At 42.8% G+C, this 17,801-nt stretch overlaps 1 protein-coding gene across 5 annotated transcripts in view; it reads left to right on the top strand.

The window, feature by feature from the left end:
- The window catches only part of LOC311110835 (A-type potassium channel modulatory protein KCNIP2-like), a gene marked incomplete at both ends in the record, with an annotated part of 225,235 nt that overhangs the window by 184,567 nt on the left and 22,867 nt on the right, over positions 1-17,801 (top strand). For 2 of the 5 annotated variants that reach the window (XM_084153421.1, XM_084153419.1), the window contains one exon: positions 939-1,044. The exons of 2 other annotated variants lie outside the window; for them this stretch is intronic. In XM_084153421.1, coding sequence (XP_084009547.1) covers positions 939-1,044 — 106 coding nt within the window. Of the gene's footprint in view, positions 1-938; positions 1,045-11,710; positions 11,820-17,801 lie in introns of those variants that run through there. One more of the 5 variants, XM_084153423.1, reaches the window with a different exon arrangement.

Below are 17,801 nucleotides of genomic sequence, written 5' to 3'. Positions count from 1 at the left end.
TTCCCACAATGCACCAAAATTAAAGCATAAATTAAATAGATTAACTTGCTAATTATACATGTATTTAAAAAAAGTTAAACAGCTATTTTTTTACAAGCAGGATAGATTTTGTCTCTGTTGTCACGCCTGTTCTAGAGTCGGGTTCTCCCAAACATTTTCAGCCAGTTACCTTGGAAACCACATAAGGCAAATCAATGAAGGTAAAGTCACTGGGCATACCTCCCTCTCCTCTCTCTCTCTCTCTCTCTCTCTCTCTCTCTCTCATCCCCCCTCTCTTTCTTTCTCTTACTCTCCCGCCTCCCACCTACTCTCTCTTTCCCTTCCTTCCCTCTTTCTCCCTCCGTCTCCTGCATCTCCCTCACTCTGTCACTCTAACTCTCCTTCACACACACACAACCACAGCCAAAGGATTAGGAGACAGCACTTTTCCCTGGATTCCTTTATTCGAACAGGGTTGGAGGACAGGAAAGAGAGCAGAAAGGAAAGGAAGAAGGGAATGTTGGAGGAGGCAGGGGGAGTCTTTACCGGATGGTAGTCCAGGACTGATCCAGTATTCTCTCTCACGCTCTCTCTCTCTCTCTCTCTCTCTCTCGCTCTCTCTCTCTCTCTCTCTCTCTCTCTCTCTCTCTCTCTCTCTCTCTCTCTCCTCTCTCTCTCTCTCTCTCTCTCTCTCTCTCTCTCTCTCTCTCTCTCTCTCTCTGCCTTTATCTCCAGAGGCGAGGGGGGGGGGGGGGGGGGGGGGAAACTTGGTGACCGTTTGGGTTTCATTGGAAGTACCCACCTTGAATCTGGTTGACCCAGCTTGGTTCTGCTGGTACAGGCAGAGGGACTGCTCTGTCTGGGGACTGAGGCACAATATATACATTTAGGTCTAATCCGGCATAAGGGACTGGGTCTGGCTGGGCCTGGGCCTAGTTCGATGAGATCGTGTCCCCAGGATGTTGAGCTTGGATGGGCTGGAGATGATAGCTGTCCTGGTGGTGATGGGACTGTTCGTCAAAGTTCTGGAGCAGTTTGGACTCTTTGAAGTCATAAGATGGGAAGGTAATGGACGGTGTCGGTGTGTGTGTGTGTCTGTGTGTGTGTGTGACCCTCTGTTCTCCGCATTGCTGATGTCCTGAGGGGGCCACATTGTCTTTGGCTTAGGAGTTGGGTTACTGACGGAACTGTTGGCTCTGTCACACACACAGACACACACACACACACACACACACACACATACACACACACACACACACACACACACACACACACCATACCTCTCTTTTTCCCTCATCCCTCTCTCCCCTCCTCTGCTGATATGAGCTTTTACACTTTAATCAATAGCACTATGGAGAGTGGCTGAGTGCTCTGGCTCTTGTCTTACTGAGGGAACCTCAGCTTCAGTGGGTTTTAAAGGGGGAAAGGGCAGGATTGTGTTTCCCAAATGGAAGAACATACATAGATGATGGGCTGTGGATAATTCTGGGTGGGATTCAAATAAACCGCACTGCACCAACTAATCCAGTCAACTTCTATGCGATGTTGGGGCAATGCGGTTTGTTTGAGTCCCGGCTTAAAACTGTGTCCAAGGCTAGTCAGTCTTATGACAAGGATATGTAGGCCTTGTGAGGGTTACCCAGTGTGTTGTTTTTAATCAGAAGTTTGTATGGCCCTTACCTTTCTCTTGCACCCTGTTAATATTTTAATCTGCTCTCGCTCAGAGTGACGCTGTGAAAGATTCTAATCTCACCAACACACACACACACACACACAAACACAAACACACACACTCTTATCGCAGATGCCCAGGGTGCCCTCCTCTCAGACAATAAGAAAATGACTGCATTTCTGGCCTGTTGTAATTCCTGGGGTCACCTCTTCCTATGAAAGTTTGCACTTATACTAAGTTCACTGAAGTTCCCTTCTCATTTTAGGGCTGTCTGTCAAGCACTTTTAGTACTCAATGAAATGGTTATTTGATAATCAATTTAGAAATGGATATCTGCCATAATCTCTTTAGATGCAGTTAAAGAGCTGTATAGGTAGACAACTGTCACACACAAAACTATGTCTTACAATACTTGTGAGGACTTTTTGGGAACCGACAATTGATTCACATTCCAAATCCTATTTTCCCTAACCCCTAACCCTAAACCTAACCCTAACCCTTACCCTTACCCTTACCCTAACCTTAACCTTAACCTTAACCCCTAAACCTAAACCTAACCGTAATTTGAACCCTAATTCTAAACCCTAAACCTAACCCTTAAACATAAAATTGACTTTTTGCAAGTGAGGACCGGCAAAATGTCCTCACTTCTCTGGATTTTACTTGGTTTACTTTTCTTGTGAGGACTTCTGGTACTCTCAAGTATAGAAAATGTGTACACGCACGCACACACACACACACACACACCATCTCTATATCTGTTGGACAGTACCCAGTGTTCAAGGTGTGCCAGCTGGTTCGTCAAAAGTAAAGTTCTATAGAACTCTCCCTCTCCAATCCCTGTGCCAGGATTGGCCCACTCAGAATTAATGAATAAGCAGCCTCTCTCTATAGTGCATTAGGCTTTGACAGATCTGACCAGATCCTTGAAAATCTTTGGAAAGTGGCATCTCCAATAAGTACTTCAATATGTGTGTGTGTGTGTGTGTGTGTGTGTGTGTGTGTGTGTGTGTGTGTGTGTGTGTGTGTGTGTGTGTGTGTGTGTGTGTGTGTGTGTGTATGTGTGTGTGTGTGTGTGTGTGTGTGTGTGTGTGTGTGTGTGTGTGTGTGTGTGTGTGTGTGTGTGAGCATACGTGTACGTGTGTGTGTGTATGTCCTTACTTAGTCTAATGAGTGCTCTCTGTAATAGATGACCAGTGTCCTGATGGCAGTTCATCATGGTGATATTATTATTACTCATTATTTAGCAGGTCAGAGAAGAGGTAGAAAGCTTGTTGCTTTATCGTTTTATTTAAATAATTGGATTGTGTGTGTGTGTGGGAACATACAGTGGGGAAAAAAATTATTTAGTCAGCCACCAATTGTGCAAGTTCTCCCACTTAAAAAGATGAGAGAGGCCTGTAATTTTCATCATAGGTACACGTCAACTATGACAGACAAATTGAGGGAAAAAAATCACATTGTAGGATTTTTTATGAACTTATTTGCAAATTATGGTGGAAAATAAGTATTTGGTCACCTACAAACAAGCAAGATTTCTGGCTCTCACAGACCTGTAACTTCTTCTTTAAGAGGCTCCTCTGTCCTCCACTCGTTACCTGTATTAATGGCACCTGTTTGAACTTGTTATCAGTATAAAAGACACCTGTCCACAACCTCAAACAGTCACACTCCAAACTCCACTATGGCCAAGACCAAAGAGCTGTCAAAGGACACCAGAAACAAAATTGTAGACCTGCACCAGGCTGGGAAGACTAAATCTGCAATAGGTAAGCAGCTTGGTTTGAAGAAATCAACTGTGGGAGCAATTATTAGGAAATGGAAGACATACAAGACCACTGATAATCTCCCTCGATCTGGGGCTCCACGCAAGATCTCACCCCGTGGGGTCAAAATGATCACAAGAACGGTGAGCAAAAATCCCAGAACCACACGGGGGGACCTAGTGAATGACCTGCAGAGAGCTGGGACCAAAGTAACAAAGCCTACCATCAGTAACACACTACGCTGCCAGGGACTCAAATCCTGCAGTGCCAGACGTGTCCCCCTGCTTAAGCCAGTACATGTCCAGGTCCGTCTGAAGTTTGCTAGAGTGCATTTGGATGATCCAGAAGAGGATTGGGAGAATGTCATATGGTCAGATGAAACCAAAATAGAAAAACTCAACTCGTCGTGTTTGGAGGACAAAGAATGCTGAGTTGCATCCAAAGAACACCATACCTACTGTGAAGCATGGGGGTGGAAACATCATGCTTTGGGGCTGTTTTTCTGCAAAGGGACCAGGACGACTGATCCGTGTAAAGGAAAGAATGAATGGGGCCATGTATCGTGAGATTTTGTGTGAAAACCTCCTTCCATCAGCAAGGGCATTGAAGATGAAACGTGGCTGGGTCTTTCAGCATGACAATGATCCCAAACACACCGCCCGGGCAACGAAGGAGTGGCTTCGTAAGAAGCATTTCAAGGTCCTGGAGTGGCCTAGCCAGTCTCCAGATCTCAACCCCATAGAAAATCTTTGGAGGGAGTTGAAAGTCTGTGTTGCCCAGCGACAGCCCCAAAACATCACTGCTCTAGAGGAGATCTGCATGGAGGAATGGGCCAAAATACCAGCAACAGTGTGTGAAAACCTTGTGAAGACTTACAGAAAACGTTTGACCTGTGTCATTGCCAACAAAGGGTATACAACAAAGTATTGAGAAACTTTTGTTATTGACCAAATACTTATTTTCCACCATAATTTGCAAATAAATTCATAAAAAATCCTACAATGTGATTTTCTGGAGAAAAAAAAATCTCATTTTGTCTGTCATAGTTGACGTGTACCTATGATGAAAATTACAGGTCTCTCTCATCTTTTTAAGTGGGAGAACTTGCACAATTGGTGGCTGACTAAATACTTTTTTCCCCCACTGTATTTCTCAACATGCTCACAACCTGCCATTGGATACAAATTATTTAAAAAATTATGCATGTCAAGTTATAGTCAAATATTGTATTGAAAAAATACGGGCACGCAGGGCACGTACCCCCGGGCCCCCAACCTCCAGGGGGCCCCCAACACCCCAAAAAGATAGCATATGATAGCAAAATGTGTAGAATTGCAGGAAATTTGCTTTAAAAATGCAAATGTATCTCTCAGCCTCATGGCAAAATGTGTGGAATAGCAGGAAGGGATCGAGGTTGGTGCCCTGTTTACCATCTACTATTGTAGAGCATTTAACACTTTTACAGAAATATACAGTACACCTCATAGAACAGAGTTTCTCCCATTCTTCTCGGCAGATCCTCTCAAGCTCTGGCAGGTTGGATGGGGAGCGTCGCTGCACAGCTTCTTTCATGTCTCTCCAGAGATGTTTGATCGGGTTCAAGTCCGGGATCTGGCTGGGCAACTCAAGGACATTCAGAGACTTGTCCCGAAGCCACTCCTGCATTGTCTTGGCTGTGTGCTTAGGGTCGTTGTCCTGTTGGAAGGTGAACCTTGACCCCAGTCTGAGGTCCTGAGCGCTCTGGAGCAGGTTTTCATTAAGGATCTCTCTGTACTTTGCTCCGTTCATCTTTCCCTCGATCCTGACCAGTCTCCCAGTCCCTGCTGCTGAAAAACATCCCCACAACAGGATGCTAACACCACCATGCTTCACCGTAGGGATGGTGCCAGGTTTCCTCCAGACATAAAGCTTGGCATTCAGGCCACAGAGTTCAATTTTGGTTTCATCAGACCAGAGAATTTAGTTTCTCATGATCTGAGAGTCTTTACGTGCCTTTTGGCAAACTGCAAGCGGGTTTTCATGTGCCTTTTACTGAGGAGGGGCTTCTGACTGGCCACTCTACCATAAAGGCCTGATTGGTAGAGTGCTGCAGAGATGGTTGTCCTTCTCGAAGGTTCTCCCATCTCCACAGAGGAACTCTGGAGCTCTGTCAGAGTGACCATTGGGTTCTTGGTCACCTCCCTGACCAAGGCCCTTCTCCCCCGATTGCTCAGTTTGGCCAGGAGGCCAGCTCTAGGAAGAGTCTGGGTGGTTCCAAACTTCATCCATTTAAGAATGATGGAGGCCACTTTGTTTTTGGGGACCTTCAATGCTGCAGACATGTTTTGGTACCCTTCCCCAGATCTGTTTCTCGACATAATCCTGTCTCAGAGCTCTACGGACAATTCCTTTGACCTCATGGCTTGGTTCTGTCAACTATGGGACCTTATATAGACAGGTGTATGCCTTTCCAAATCATGTCCAATCAATTGGATTTACCACAGGTGGGCTCCAATCAAGTTGTAGAAACATCTCAAGGATGATCAATGGAAACAGGATGCATCTGAGCTCAATTTCGCGTCTCATAGCAAAGGGTCTGAATACTTATGTAAATTTTTTTTTTTTTTTTTTTTTTTTTTTTAATTGGCTAAAATTATGGGGTATTATGTGTAGATTGATGAGGAATGTATTTGATTTTATCAATTTTAGAATAAGGCTGTAACATAACAAAATGTGGAAAAAGTCAAGGTGTCTGATTTCCCGAAATACTGTAATAAAAAAGATAGTGGTCATACGCCCAAAAACTTGCCTGGCTAATAAAGTATACATACAAAAATAAAGAAAAGGCCTGCACACTGTATATGCTCCCAATTACTACCTTTATAGACAACATTTTAATCCCAAGGATTTTCGTCAGGTCGAGTAGACATGAATTTGTGTGATGTTCCTTTCCAAATCAACCTTTAGCCCCTAAGTACTTAATGTCGATCAGACGGGCGTGCGTGTGTGCGTGTGGCGTCCTGTACTGTAGTTCTGTCAGTATTGACACACTGTTGCTCTGCTGACACACACACACACACTAAGTGAGCTGACCTTCAATTCTTCTCCTGATAACTCATTACTCTGAGAGGATGTTCTGTTCATCTCTCTCTCCCCTCTCTCCCTCCTTCTCCATTCTCTCTCTCTCGCTCTCTCTCCCTCTGTCTCATTTTATTTCTCTCTACCTTTTACCTAATCCCGGGCGCATAGCCACTGGACCTCCCATTCATTACTCCTCAGCCTCTCTTCCCTTCTCCTCTCCCCCTCCATCCTCCCTCCCTCTTCTCCTTCTCTCCCCACTCCTTGAATATCAGTGGGCAGAAGTGTATGTATTGCTTATTTGTACTTTGAGGAGGATTGTGACACTGTTCAGAGTGGCATAGGAAGTTGCCAAGTAACATGATGATTCAGATATGGAGTTTCATTGGTCCTGTCCAGGGGAGTGTGTGTGTCACACTTTGACCAATTTTACCTCAGATTCTGATGTTTGTCCACGTTTATCCAAACGTCAAATTTCGAAATTATTCCAAACGTCAAATTTCAAAGTTGTTTTTGACACCCTGCGTTGCCACGGTCAATTGGTTGAGCCTCCTGGCAAGGAGCCTGGTGGCTGGTTAAATGTAGGTATTCATTAGGTAAGTTAAGGGTTAAGGTTTGTGTCTAGCACTGTGATTGAACATGCAACCCTCGTAGCTGGAGCTCAATTCTTACGCCCATCCACCATCCCCGTCCACAACACCCTAGCAAAACCCAAGCCTACTTGACGGTAATAGCGCATACTGTTGCCCCTAGTGGTGTGTTTTGAAGGGATCTCACGACATCCTCGGGACATGGATGGACACCCAATTTCGAGGTGAATCTTGAGCGACCTGGTTTTGTGTGTGTTTGTGCGCACGTAATCCGCGTATGTGCGTGCTTGTACACATTCAGGCCTGAAAGTGTACAAAGTTTAAATTAAGCCTCTAAAATTGATAAATCAATATATCCCCAAGCAACTGGGAGAGAGTGAGTGTCAGTAATGTACAACAGTGAACCACTCAGTTCGTAAAGCGGCGCGGCGACACAAATCCAACAAGCCATGGCTTCCCCCAGAGGAAAAGACAAGGAGCAACTTGGAGGCGCAAACGAGAGTAATGAATAGCTAAAGGATATCTAGGAAAACATAGCTAAAATGTTCTCAATGCACACCAGAACAAACAAACTGCTACAATTCTGTATCTTTCCACCCAAATCTATTTTGTCCATACATTTTGATATAACATGATTTATATTAATCATTCTGATGGTATCTGAGTAACTGATTGCTTTATGATTGTTCGATTCCATGGGGTCTTCCTGGCCTTGGGGCAGGGGCAGGCACAGCTGGCCAGCTGGGTGATTCTGATTGGTCAGAGATGGTAACCACACTAAGGAAGTGTGGAAAGCTATACAACCACAATTTAGAAGGAGTTACCGGAAGCATGACACACACACACACACTTATATATTAACACACACACACACAGGCACACACACACAGGCACACAGGCACACCCACACACACACGTGGAAGTGAGGAGAGCGATGCAAGAGGGGAGTGCTTTACAGACATGATCTGTTGACCTCACCTCTTCATACTGTATCATAGTTACTGCTGATTTTTATATAACACTGCTATAGATAATGGTTATGATGTTGATGATAATCATAATCATAACCATTAACACCCACATAATATGCAGAAATTGCAGTCAGAAAGACAGACAGACAGACAGGCAGGCAGGCAGGCAGGAAGAAACAAGGTAGAATTTAGACTGACAAATCACTGTTACATACAAATGTTAATGATGATGCTCCATTTGATTTACACAACACTGCCCTCTTGAGGAGTGTTAGTGGATTCCAATCATGAATTCATTATTGACTGTAATGACAAATCTATTATGCATAATACAAATTATGTGAGCACAAATAACATAATTTGATCAGAAGAATTCCCCAGTCAATGTTGCATTTTGGCTAAGAAAGAAGGCTTTGACACAACTTTGATAATGTGACTCTAAAAAGACAGAACAGCCTCAAAGCAGATTTTTACAATGCTGCCATTCGAGTGCCTGTGGGCCTGTGTGTGCAGGTGTGGTGCATGTTTCTGCTATGAATACAGTGAATATTTTTCCTACTTTGTAGTCAGATTTGTCAGTTTATGTAGTTCATGCCAAAAGGGCCTAGTTAATGTAATTAATCTATTTTGTCCTAGATCCCTATTTAAAAATACCTTCCTAAAGCTAATGATCTATGGAAATTGATCTCGCCTTTCATTTACAGTAATTGGGAACACATTACTGTATTTTGAGCGCCATTCGTCAATGCCCCCCCTCTGTCTCTCACCTATACACACACGCACGCGTGCACAAACACACACACACACACACACAAACACACACACACACCTAGACATTTTAATTAGCTTATTATCTTTGAGAGGGATAATTGCACAGATAGAAGTCTAAATCTGGAGGTGTTTCAATTATTCTGTCTGTCTGGCTGTAGGCAAAGTATCCCTCATCATAACTAATACATAGTCTGGCTGATTAACTTAAGACATCACACTGTTTGCTCTCCAATAGGGCTGTCTGTGTGTTTGTGTGTGTCTGTGTGTGTGTTTGGAGTGCGTGCGTGCATGTGTCAGTATAACATTGGATGGGAGCTATTTAAAGCATGTCTCCAACGCTGTGTACTGACCAACAGTCAGACAGCTAATTTTATCTGAGCTATTCTGTAATTACAGTGAAATCGTGCAGATTCTTCCACCAGGATATCAGGACACACACACACACAAACACACAAGCACACAAACACATGCACACACACACAATCAAGACATAGAAAATCATTCTCTGAATTATCTGACATATATATCTTATCAGTCTGAGCATAAAAGGTTGCAGTATAAAGACAATTCAGTTTGAAAAGGTTGCTCAGTTTGTTCTACTTCCAAACTGTCATCTGGGACATGCACATATCAAACCTGTACCAGTCAGATCCAGAGTACCAGTCAGATCTCGCTCTCGCAGGTAAACAGAAAACAAAATGTTCTTTACATGGCACTACATGACCTTCATATCACAGAACTGTTACCGTCACTGAGAATAGATGTAAATAGAATCAATGTAGAACATTGCTTTTGGCTTGAAAGTGACATGATAAACATCACAAACAAACAACTGTAAAACATCAGCAGCACATCAGTGGCATTTCATTCAACTGTTATGCAAAGGAAAACCATTTTTGGAGAACGTGTGTTTGTGTGTGTGTTGGCCAAGGTTATCTGATTTAGCAAGGAGCTAGCCCTCAGTTGCTCGTTGGTGTGGCTGAGTGTTTAGTGGTCACTAGGTGCTGTTGCCGAGGAGCTTAGTTCCAATAACGCCAGTGGAGCATTAATCACTGAGCAGGCAGACCAGTCCCTTATTATTATTGAAAATGCATTGAGAACTCACACATGCACGCACGCACACACCCAGCCCTGTCCCTCAACCCACTTTCCATCTCATCCCTTGTATATTTTTACTCTTCCTCCCCAGTTCTACCGCTCTCATTGAGAGTGTATTTCCACTTGTTGATAGTGCCCCATATCGTGTATATAATAATAATAATAATAATATGCCATTTAGCAGACGCTTTTATCCAAAGCGACTTACAGTCATGCGTGCATACATTATTTGTGTATGGGTGGTCCCGGGGATCGAACCCACTACCTTGGCGTTACAAGCGCCGTGCTCTACCAGCTGAGCTACAGAGGAGTGTATCTAAAAGGTTGTGACGTAATGTCTTTCTCTTTCTGCTATAAAGTCTGATATTTTTTTTGGCTTCAGCGTATAGCAGTAGCCTGGTTAGTTGAGTCATTTGGTGTTGGTTGGATTTTGTTTGGTTTAGTTTTGGTAACTTACTGTAGTTTAACTGTTTAGTTTAACTGTGGTTAGTTTGTTAGTCTCTGCTTAGTTTGGCTGGGTAAGTTACACTGTAGTTGGTCTGTCAGTCTGGTTAACTGTTGGTTTGGTGTCAGTTTGTCAGTTTGTGGTTAGTTGGCATGGTGTTGGTTTGGGTATTGTGGCGTTATTACTGCATTAGCGTATCAGGTGCCAAGCTAAACAACCTGAGGCCTGGCATCTTACTGGCACAAAGACATGATACACCTGGAGTCAGATTTCATCCAATGACACACAATACAGCTCACTGGCACACACAGGCCTGCACCTGCACGTATGTATGTGTGTGTTTGTGTAGGTGCAAGGGAAGCACCTATAGTAGAGAGAGACACATCCGTGAGTATGGCCACTGCTGCCAGCGTAATGTCAGTCCCAGCTGCATGTCGGTCTCTCTCCTCCCTCCCCATTCCACCCCTATCCTCACAGACTCACGGCATTTTCTGAAGTGATCTCTCTGCTTTCCTTCCCTCCTCTCCTCTCCTCTCCTGAGTCTGCCATCCTTCTCTCCTCCCTCTTCCCCTCTCCGTCTTCTTCTGTCCTCCCTCTCTCCCCTCTCTCCCAGCTCTCCTCCATCTTTCATCCTTTTCTCCTAGCTCTTTCTTCCCTCTATCCAAACTCATGCTACTTACCCAATTACACACTAGGAGGGACTGAGCAGGAGGGGATGGAGAGACGGAGGGAAGGGAAACAAACAGAATGACAGAAAGAAAAGGGAATAGGTAGATCAAATCATAAACCTTAGATATACCTTAGAACTAGAGGGGACTATAATCACCTCTCTACTCTGGTAAATGACCTGAATTCTTCTTACTTCTAACGATTGTTATCTGGACTTACGGACGATTGATGAGAGTTGAGGAGGCTGGCTGACAGGTCAAACCGGAGGGCGGCTGAGTTCCAGAGGACCTTCTCTGTGCCTTCTGAGGCATCAAGGCTTTGACAGACAACCACCTGTGAGCTGTTCTTGACAGGGCAGCTACTACGGACAGAGTCAACTCTATACTGTCAATACTACCTACTGCAGACAGGGGAGAGGGGACAGAGGGAGTTAATCTCTACATCGTCGTCACTTCTGACCTTAGTGGACGTACCATGGCTTTCTACTGGCAGATAGTGGGAGACTGAACAAGAGAGAGAGAACAAGGTGGACAGAGTGATATAAATGCGACTGAGGGACCGGAGGGGTTCTGAGCTAAGGGGGGCTCTCTTGGATTGACACGGATAGACAGAGAGAAGGAGAGAAAGAAAGAGGGAGAGGAGAGATCTCTCTATCTCTGGGACAGTGTGTCAGGATGCAGTTGGTGTTTTTCCATGAGGTGTGGGAGATGGAGGGGTTGCAGACAGTGGGGATACTCCTGGTGGTCTGTAGCTCCCTCAAACTGATGCACTTCCTGGGGCTCATCGATTTCTCCTCCGGAGGTAAGATACAGGGGGCTGAGGGCTGGGTATAAGACAGGGGACAGGTATAGTTAAGGGACAGGAAGGTTGGGGGGGCTAGGTAGAGTCGTGGGTATAGGGGTAGGAGAAGAGGCAAGGTTATGGGCTGGGTACAGAGGGGCTTGAGGTTAGGGAGAGGGTTAGGGGGTGGGAGAGAAGTAGGGGTATGGGTTAGGAACAGGGGGTAGGGACTGGGATTAGGGTTGGGGACAGGGGGTAGGTTGGGATCAGGCTGAGGATAAGGTCCGAGGACAGGGAAGGGTAGAAGTCAGGGATCGGGGTAACTGTAGAGTTGAGGTAAAGGAGAGGCAGGCATGGGCAGTAGCAGGATCTGGGGCAAGAGTAGGTGTAGAAGGTGATGATTCAGGCCAGGGTAGAGATAAGAGTAGGGGCAGAAGAAGGGAAAGAGAAAACATTATATATTAAAGGAGGGAAATGTTTCTGTTTTTTATTCAAGAAGGGAACGTCTATGTACGGAAGTAGACTCAATCCTTAATCTGTCATAAATGGTGGACTTGAATGGCTATAATTCAGGTTGTTGGGTGTCTAATCGAGCGTGCGTACATTTTTCGGTACACTTTCTAAATGTTGATTAAACAAAATACGCTAGACAAGGTGGGATATTTTTGTGTCGGTAAAATTAATGATGTGAGAAATGTCGGTGGAAATGCTTTAATGCTTTAATGTGCAAATATGGATATATTAACCATCATATCAAAGTCAACTTTGAGTCACACAATGACATGTTTTGTGGTCCTCCCACTATGACTCATCAGGAAAGCATGCAGTTTATTAGGCTACAGATTAAATCAATTATGAGGAACTTCACAGGGTGGTGAAAGTGCAAGGGGATGAGTTTGATGCTCCTTTCCAATAAATATCGAGGGTCTTATTCTGGTGACATGATAATCGATGCTTGGCTGCAGTTTGACAAATAAAAATAATCATTTTGTCAATAATAATAATCTCATCATATATAGGCTATACGTGCGCTCTAGCCAACAGTGTGCAGATAGCGCTGTTGGTTAGAGCACACGTGCCAATATCAGAGTGGGCACACTCGCTATATAACCCAATTTTTTTTATGAGAAAACCATCAGTAGAGTTGAAAATATGATGAATACCCATTTAACTTCTATTTTTTATTCAGTACATGGGAATTTAGTCGCAAAGGGTATTTTTATGTGCACTACGTCATAAACGCGCAGGCTTTTATCCGCAACAAGTCAATTTGATGGAAACATCTCTGGTGGGAAAATGCGCATATTGTTTTTATGCAGATTTTAGAATATTTGCATAAAAATCTGTCGTCAATTGGATAGAAACCTAGCTTGTGTCTACATCTCTTTTTCCTCTCTCACTCTTCTCTGTACCTAATGAACTGTGGACTGGGACAGTCTATACTTTATATTAGTACTAGACAGATTCCTAGATGGTTAGTTGATCATGGATTGTAGCCATTTGAAGGTATTAGTAGACACGTTTTTCCAAAACATGGTTTGTGTATGGGTACCCTCAGGGAACACAAGGCAGAGCTAGCCGAAAAGACACAAAACAATGGCTTTCCAGACATTCTTTGATTTGAGATGATAGGGTCCATTTCATCAACTGCTTTTCCTTGGAATTTGAATTTTTATATAAATGCTGGAATATTTCAATTTTGGAGAATCTATTATGAAATGAGTTAAAGTCATGTATAGTAACCCTAGGTGTAAAATAGTAAATAATGGCTGCATCTCAGAAAGTATTAAACTGTCAAGAGGAGTAAAACATGGTTGTCCACTATCGGCATATCTATTTATTATGGCCATTGAAATGTTAGCTATTAAAATCAGATCCAACAATAATATCAAAGGGTTAGAAATCCAGGGCTTAAAAACAAAAGTGTCATTGTACGCTGATGATTCATGTATTTAAAAAATATCCACAATTTGGATCCCTCCACAGCCTTATAGAGGATCGAGATACTTTTTATAACCTCTCTGGATTACAACCAAATTATGATGTGTACTATATTACGCATTGGATCACAAAAAAATACAACTTTTACGGTACCGTGTAGTTTACCAATAAAATGGTCTGATGTTGATGTGGACATACTCGGTATACATATCCTGAAATAAATAAATGATCTCACTACACTAAATGTTAATAGAAAGTTAGCAAAATAGATAAGATCTTGCTACAATGGAAAGGAAAATACCTGTCTATTTGTGGGAAAATTACCCTGATTAACTCTTTAGTCATATCCCAGTTCACCTATTTGCTTATTTGCCCATACCTAGCGAACTGTTTTTAAATTACATGAGCAAAAAAATATTACATTTTATTTGGAATGGCATGTCAGACAAAATGAAAAAGGCCTATTTATATAAGGAATATGAATTCAGAGGGCATAAATTATAAAATAAATTATTAAATATTAAAGCATTAGACCTCTCACTAAAGGCGTCAGTCATACAAAAGTTATACTTTATATTTTATTATTTTATTATTTTCTTTATTTTTTTAGGGGGTAGATCAGCTTTAATATTGCAGATAGATTGTAACTTCCATCAATGTAATTGTCTGCATCACTTCCAATCCCCCATATGTTTCTTTTCCGCGAATATATACAGTTGAAGTCAGAAGTTTACATATACTTAGGTTGGAGTCCTTCAAACTCATTTTTCAACCACTCCAAAAATGTCTTCTTAACAAACTATAGTTTTGGGAAGTCAGTTAGGACATCTACTTTGCGCATGACACATGTAATTTTTCCAACAATTGTTTACAGACAGATTATTTCACTTATAATTCGCTGTATCACAATTCCAGTGGGTCAGAAGTTTACATACACTAAGTCCACTGTGCCTTTAAACAGCTTGGACAATTCCAGAAAATGATGTCATGGCTTTAGAAGCTTCTGATAGGCTAATTGATATAATTTTAGTCAATTGGAGGTGTACCTGTGGACGTATTTCAAGGCCTACCTTCATACTCAGTGCCTCTTTGCTTGACATCATGGGGGGAAAAAAAATCTGACAAGACCTCAGAAAAAACATTGTAGACCTCCACAAGCCTGGTTCATCCATGGGAGCAATTTCCAAATGCCTGAAGGTACCACGTTCATCTATACAAACAATAGTACACAAGTATAAACACCATGGGACCACGCAGCTGTCATACCGCTCATGAAGGAGACGCGTTCTGTCTCCTAGAGATGCAAATCAATCCCAGAACAACAGCAAAGGACCTTGTGAAGATGCTGGAGGAAAAAGGTACAAAAGTATCTATATCCACAGTAAAACAAGTCCTATATCGACATAACCTGAAAGGCCGCTCAGCAAGGAAGAAGCCCCTGCTCCAAACCGCCATAAAAAAGCCAGACTATGGTTTGCAACTGCACATGGGGACAAAGATCGTTCTTTCTGGAGAAATGTCCACTGGTCTGATGAAACAAAAATAGAACTGTTTGGCCATAATGACTATCGTTATGTTTAGATGAGAAAGGGGGTGGCTTGCAAGCCGAAGAACACCATCCCAACCGTGAAGCACGGGGGTGGCAGCATCATGCTGTTCTGCCCACACAATCCCCTTTTTCCTCCAAACATAACGATAGTCATTATGGCCAAGCAGTTCTATTTTTGTTTCATCAGACCAGGGCACATTTCTCCAAAAAGTACGATCTTTGTGCCCATGTGCAGTAGCAAACCGTTGTCTGGCTTTTTTATGGCGGTTTTGGAGCAGTGGCTTCTTCCTTGCTGAGCGGCCTTTCGGGTTATGTCGATATAGGACTCGTTTTACTGTGGATATAGATACTTTTGTACCTGTTTCCTCCAGCATCTTCACAAGGTCCTTTGCTGTTGTTCTGGGATGGAGTTCCACTTTTCACACCAAAGTACGTTCATCTCTAGGAGACAGAACGCGTCTCCTTCTTGAGCGGTATGACAGCTGCGTGGTCCCATGGTGTTATACTTGCGTACTATTGTTTGTACAGATGAACGTGGTACCTTCAGGCATCTGGAAATTGCTCCCAAGGATGAACCAGACTTGTGGAGGTCTACAATGTTTTGGCTGATTTCTTTTGATTTACCCATGATGTCAAGCACATAGGCACTGAGGTTGAAGGTAGGCCTTGAAATACAACCACAGGTACACCTCCAATTGACTAAAATGATGTCAATTAGCCTATCAGAAGCTTCTAAGGCCATGACATCATTTTCTGGAATTTTCCAAGCTGTTTAAAGGCACAGTCAACTTAGTGTATGTAAACTTCTGACCCACTGGAATTGTGATACAGTGAATTATAAGTGAAATAATCTGTCGGTAAACAATTGTTGGAAAAATTATTTGTATCATGCACAAAGTAGATGTCCTAACCGACTTGCCAAAACTATAGTTTGTTAACAATACATTTGTGGAGTGGTTGAAAAATGAGTTTTATGACTCCAACCTAAGTGTATGTAAACTTCCGACTTCAACTGTATATACATATATAAACATATCCTTAAAAATATATATATATTTCCCTTTATTACTTTCCAACCCCACCACCCCTCCCCTAATTGGAGTAAACTAGTGAACAACAACGCTTAGGCTTCTACTTCCTGCTTATACATACTATATACATTTTATGGACACAGTCAATTTTACAATAATTCTATTTTGTTTGTTTTTACTCCTGAACTTGCTCTACCCTAAACCACTCTGATCATTTTCATGATTTCCATCCGGTTTGCTTCTAAACCCCTACAACTCATCCAGAATGCCACAGCCCGTCTGGTGTTCAACCTTCCCAAGTTATCTCACGTCACCCCGCTCCTCCGCACACTCCACTGGCTTCCAGTTGACGCTCGCATCTGCTACAAGACCATGGTGCTTGCCTACGGAGCTGTGAGGGGAACGGCACCTCCGTACCTTCAGGCTCTGATCAGTCCCTACACCCAAACGAGGGCATTGCGTTCATCCACCTCTGGCCTGCTGGCTCCCCTACCTCTGCGGAAGCATAGTTCCCGCTCAGCCCAGTCAAAACTGTTCGCTGCTCTGGCACCCCAATGGTGGAACTAGCTCCCTCACGACGCCAGGACAGCGGAGTCACTCACCACCTTCCGGAGACACTTGAAACCCCACCTCTTTAAGGAATACCTGGGATAGGATAAAGTAATCATTCTACACCCCCCCCCCTTACCCCAACCAACCCCCCCCCCCACCCCCCCAAAAAATAATAAATAATAAATAAATACAAATATTTAAAAAATAACAAATGTGTAAGGTGGTTATCCCACTGGCTATAAGGTGAATGCACCTATTTGTAAGTCGCTCTGGATAAGAGTGTCTGCTAAATGACGTAAATGTAAATGTAAATATATGCCATATCTTTCTAACTGTGCTCTTTCACAAAAGCTCTCAACCTATAACCTATATACTTATTATGGACACAGTATGCTTTACATTAGTTATCTTGTTGTTATTAGTTTGTGTTAGTTGTTATTAGTCCCATCCTTCAGCTACATTCAACACCTCCCATCTAGCTCTCAACACCATCCATTTTGGATTTCTATTTGCCATATATTTTTCAACTGTACTGTGATGTTTCACAAAAGCTCTGAACCCATCTATATATGATTTTAACCCATTTTATAAGAGATTTTACAAAATTGAAATGCTCCAGGCATTTATATATAAACTCCAGTCGTACTTTATCAAATGCCTTTTCAAAGTCTGCTATGAATAGCAGGCCTGGTTTCCCAGATTTTTCAGTGTTCTATTGTTTCCAGTACTTGCCTTATATTATCTCCAATGTATCGTCCATGTAAAAAACCTGTCTGATTAGAATGAATGATGTCCGACAATACCTTTTTAATTCTATGCACTATACATTTTGCTAGAATTTTTGCATCACAACACTGAAGTGTAAGGGGCCTCCAGTTTTTAAAATGGACTGGATCTTTATACTTCCCACTTGTATCCTGTTTCAGTAAT

This window comes from Coregonus lavaretus (genome assembly GCF_964263955.1).
Source record: "Coregonus lavaretus genome assembly, chromosome: 36".
Lineage (NCBI taxonomy): Eukaryota > Metazoa > Chordata > Actinopteri > Salmoniformes > Salmonidae > Coregonus > Coregonus lavaretus.
The sequence above is the reverse complement of the archived record's forward strand: the minus strand, read 5'-3'. Positions and strand labels throughout refer to the sequence as shown.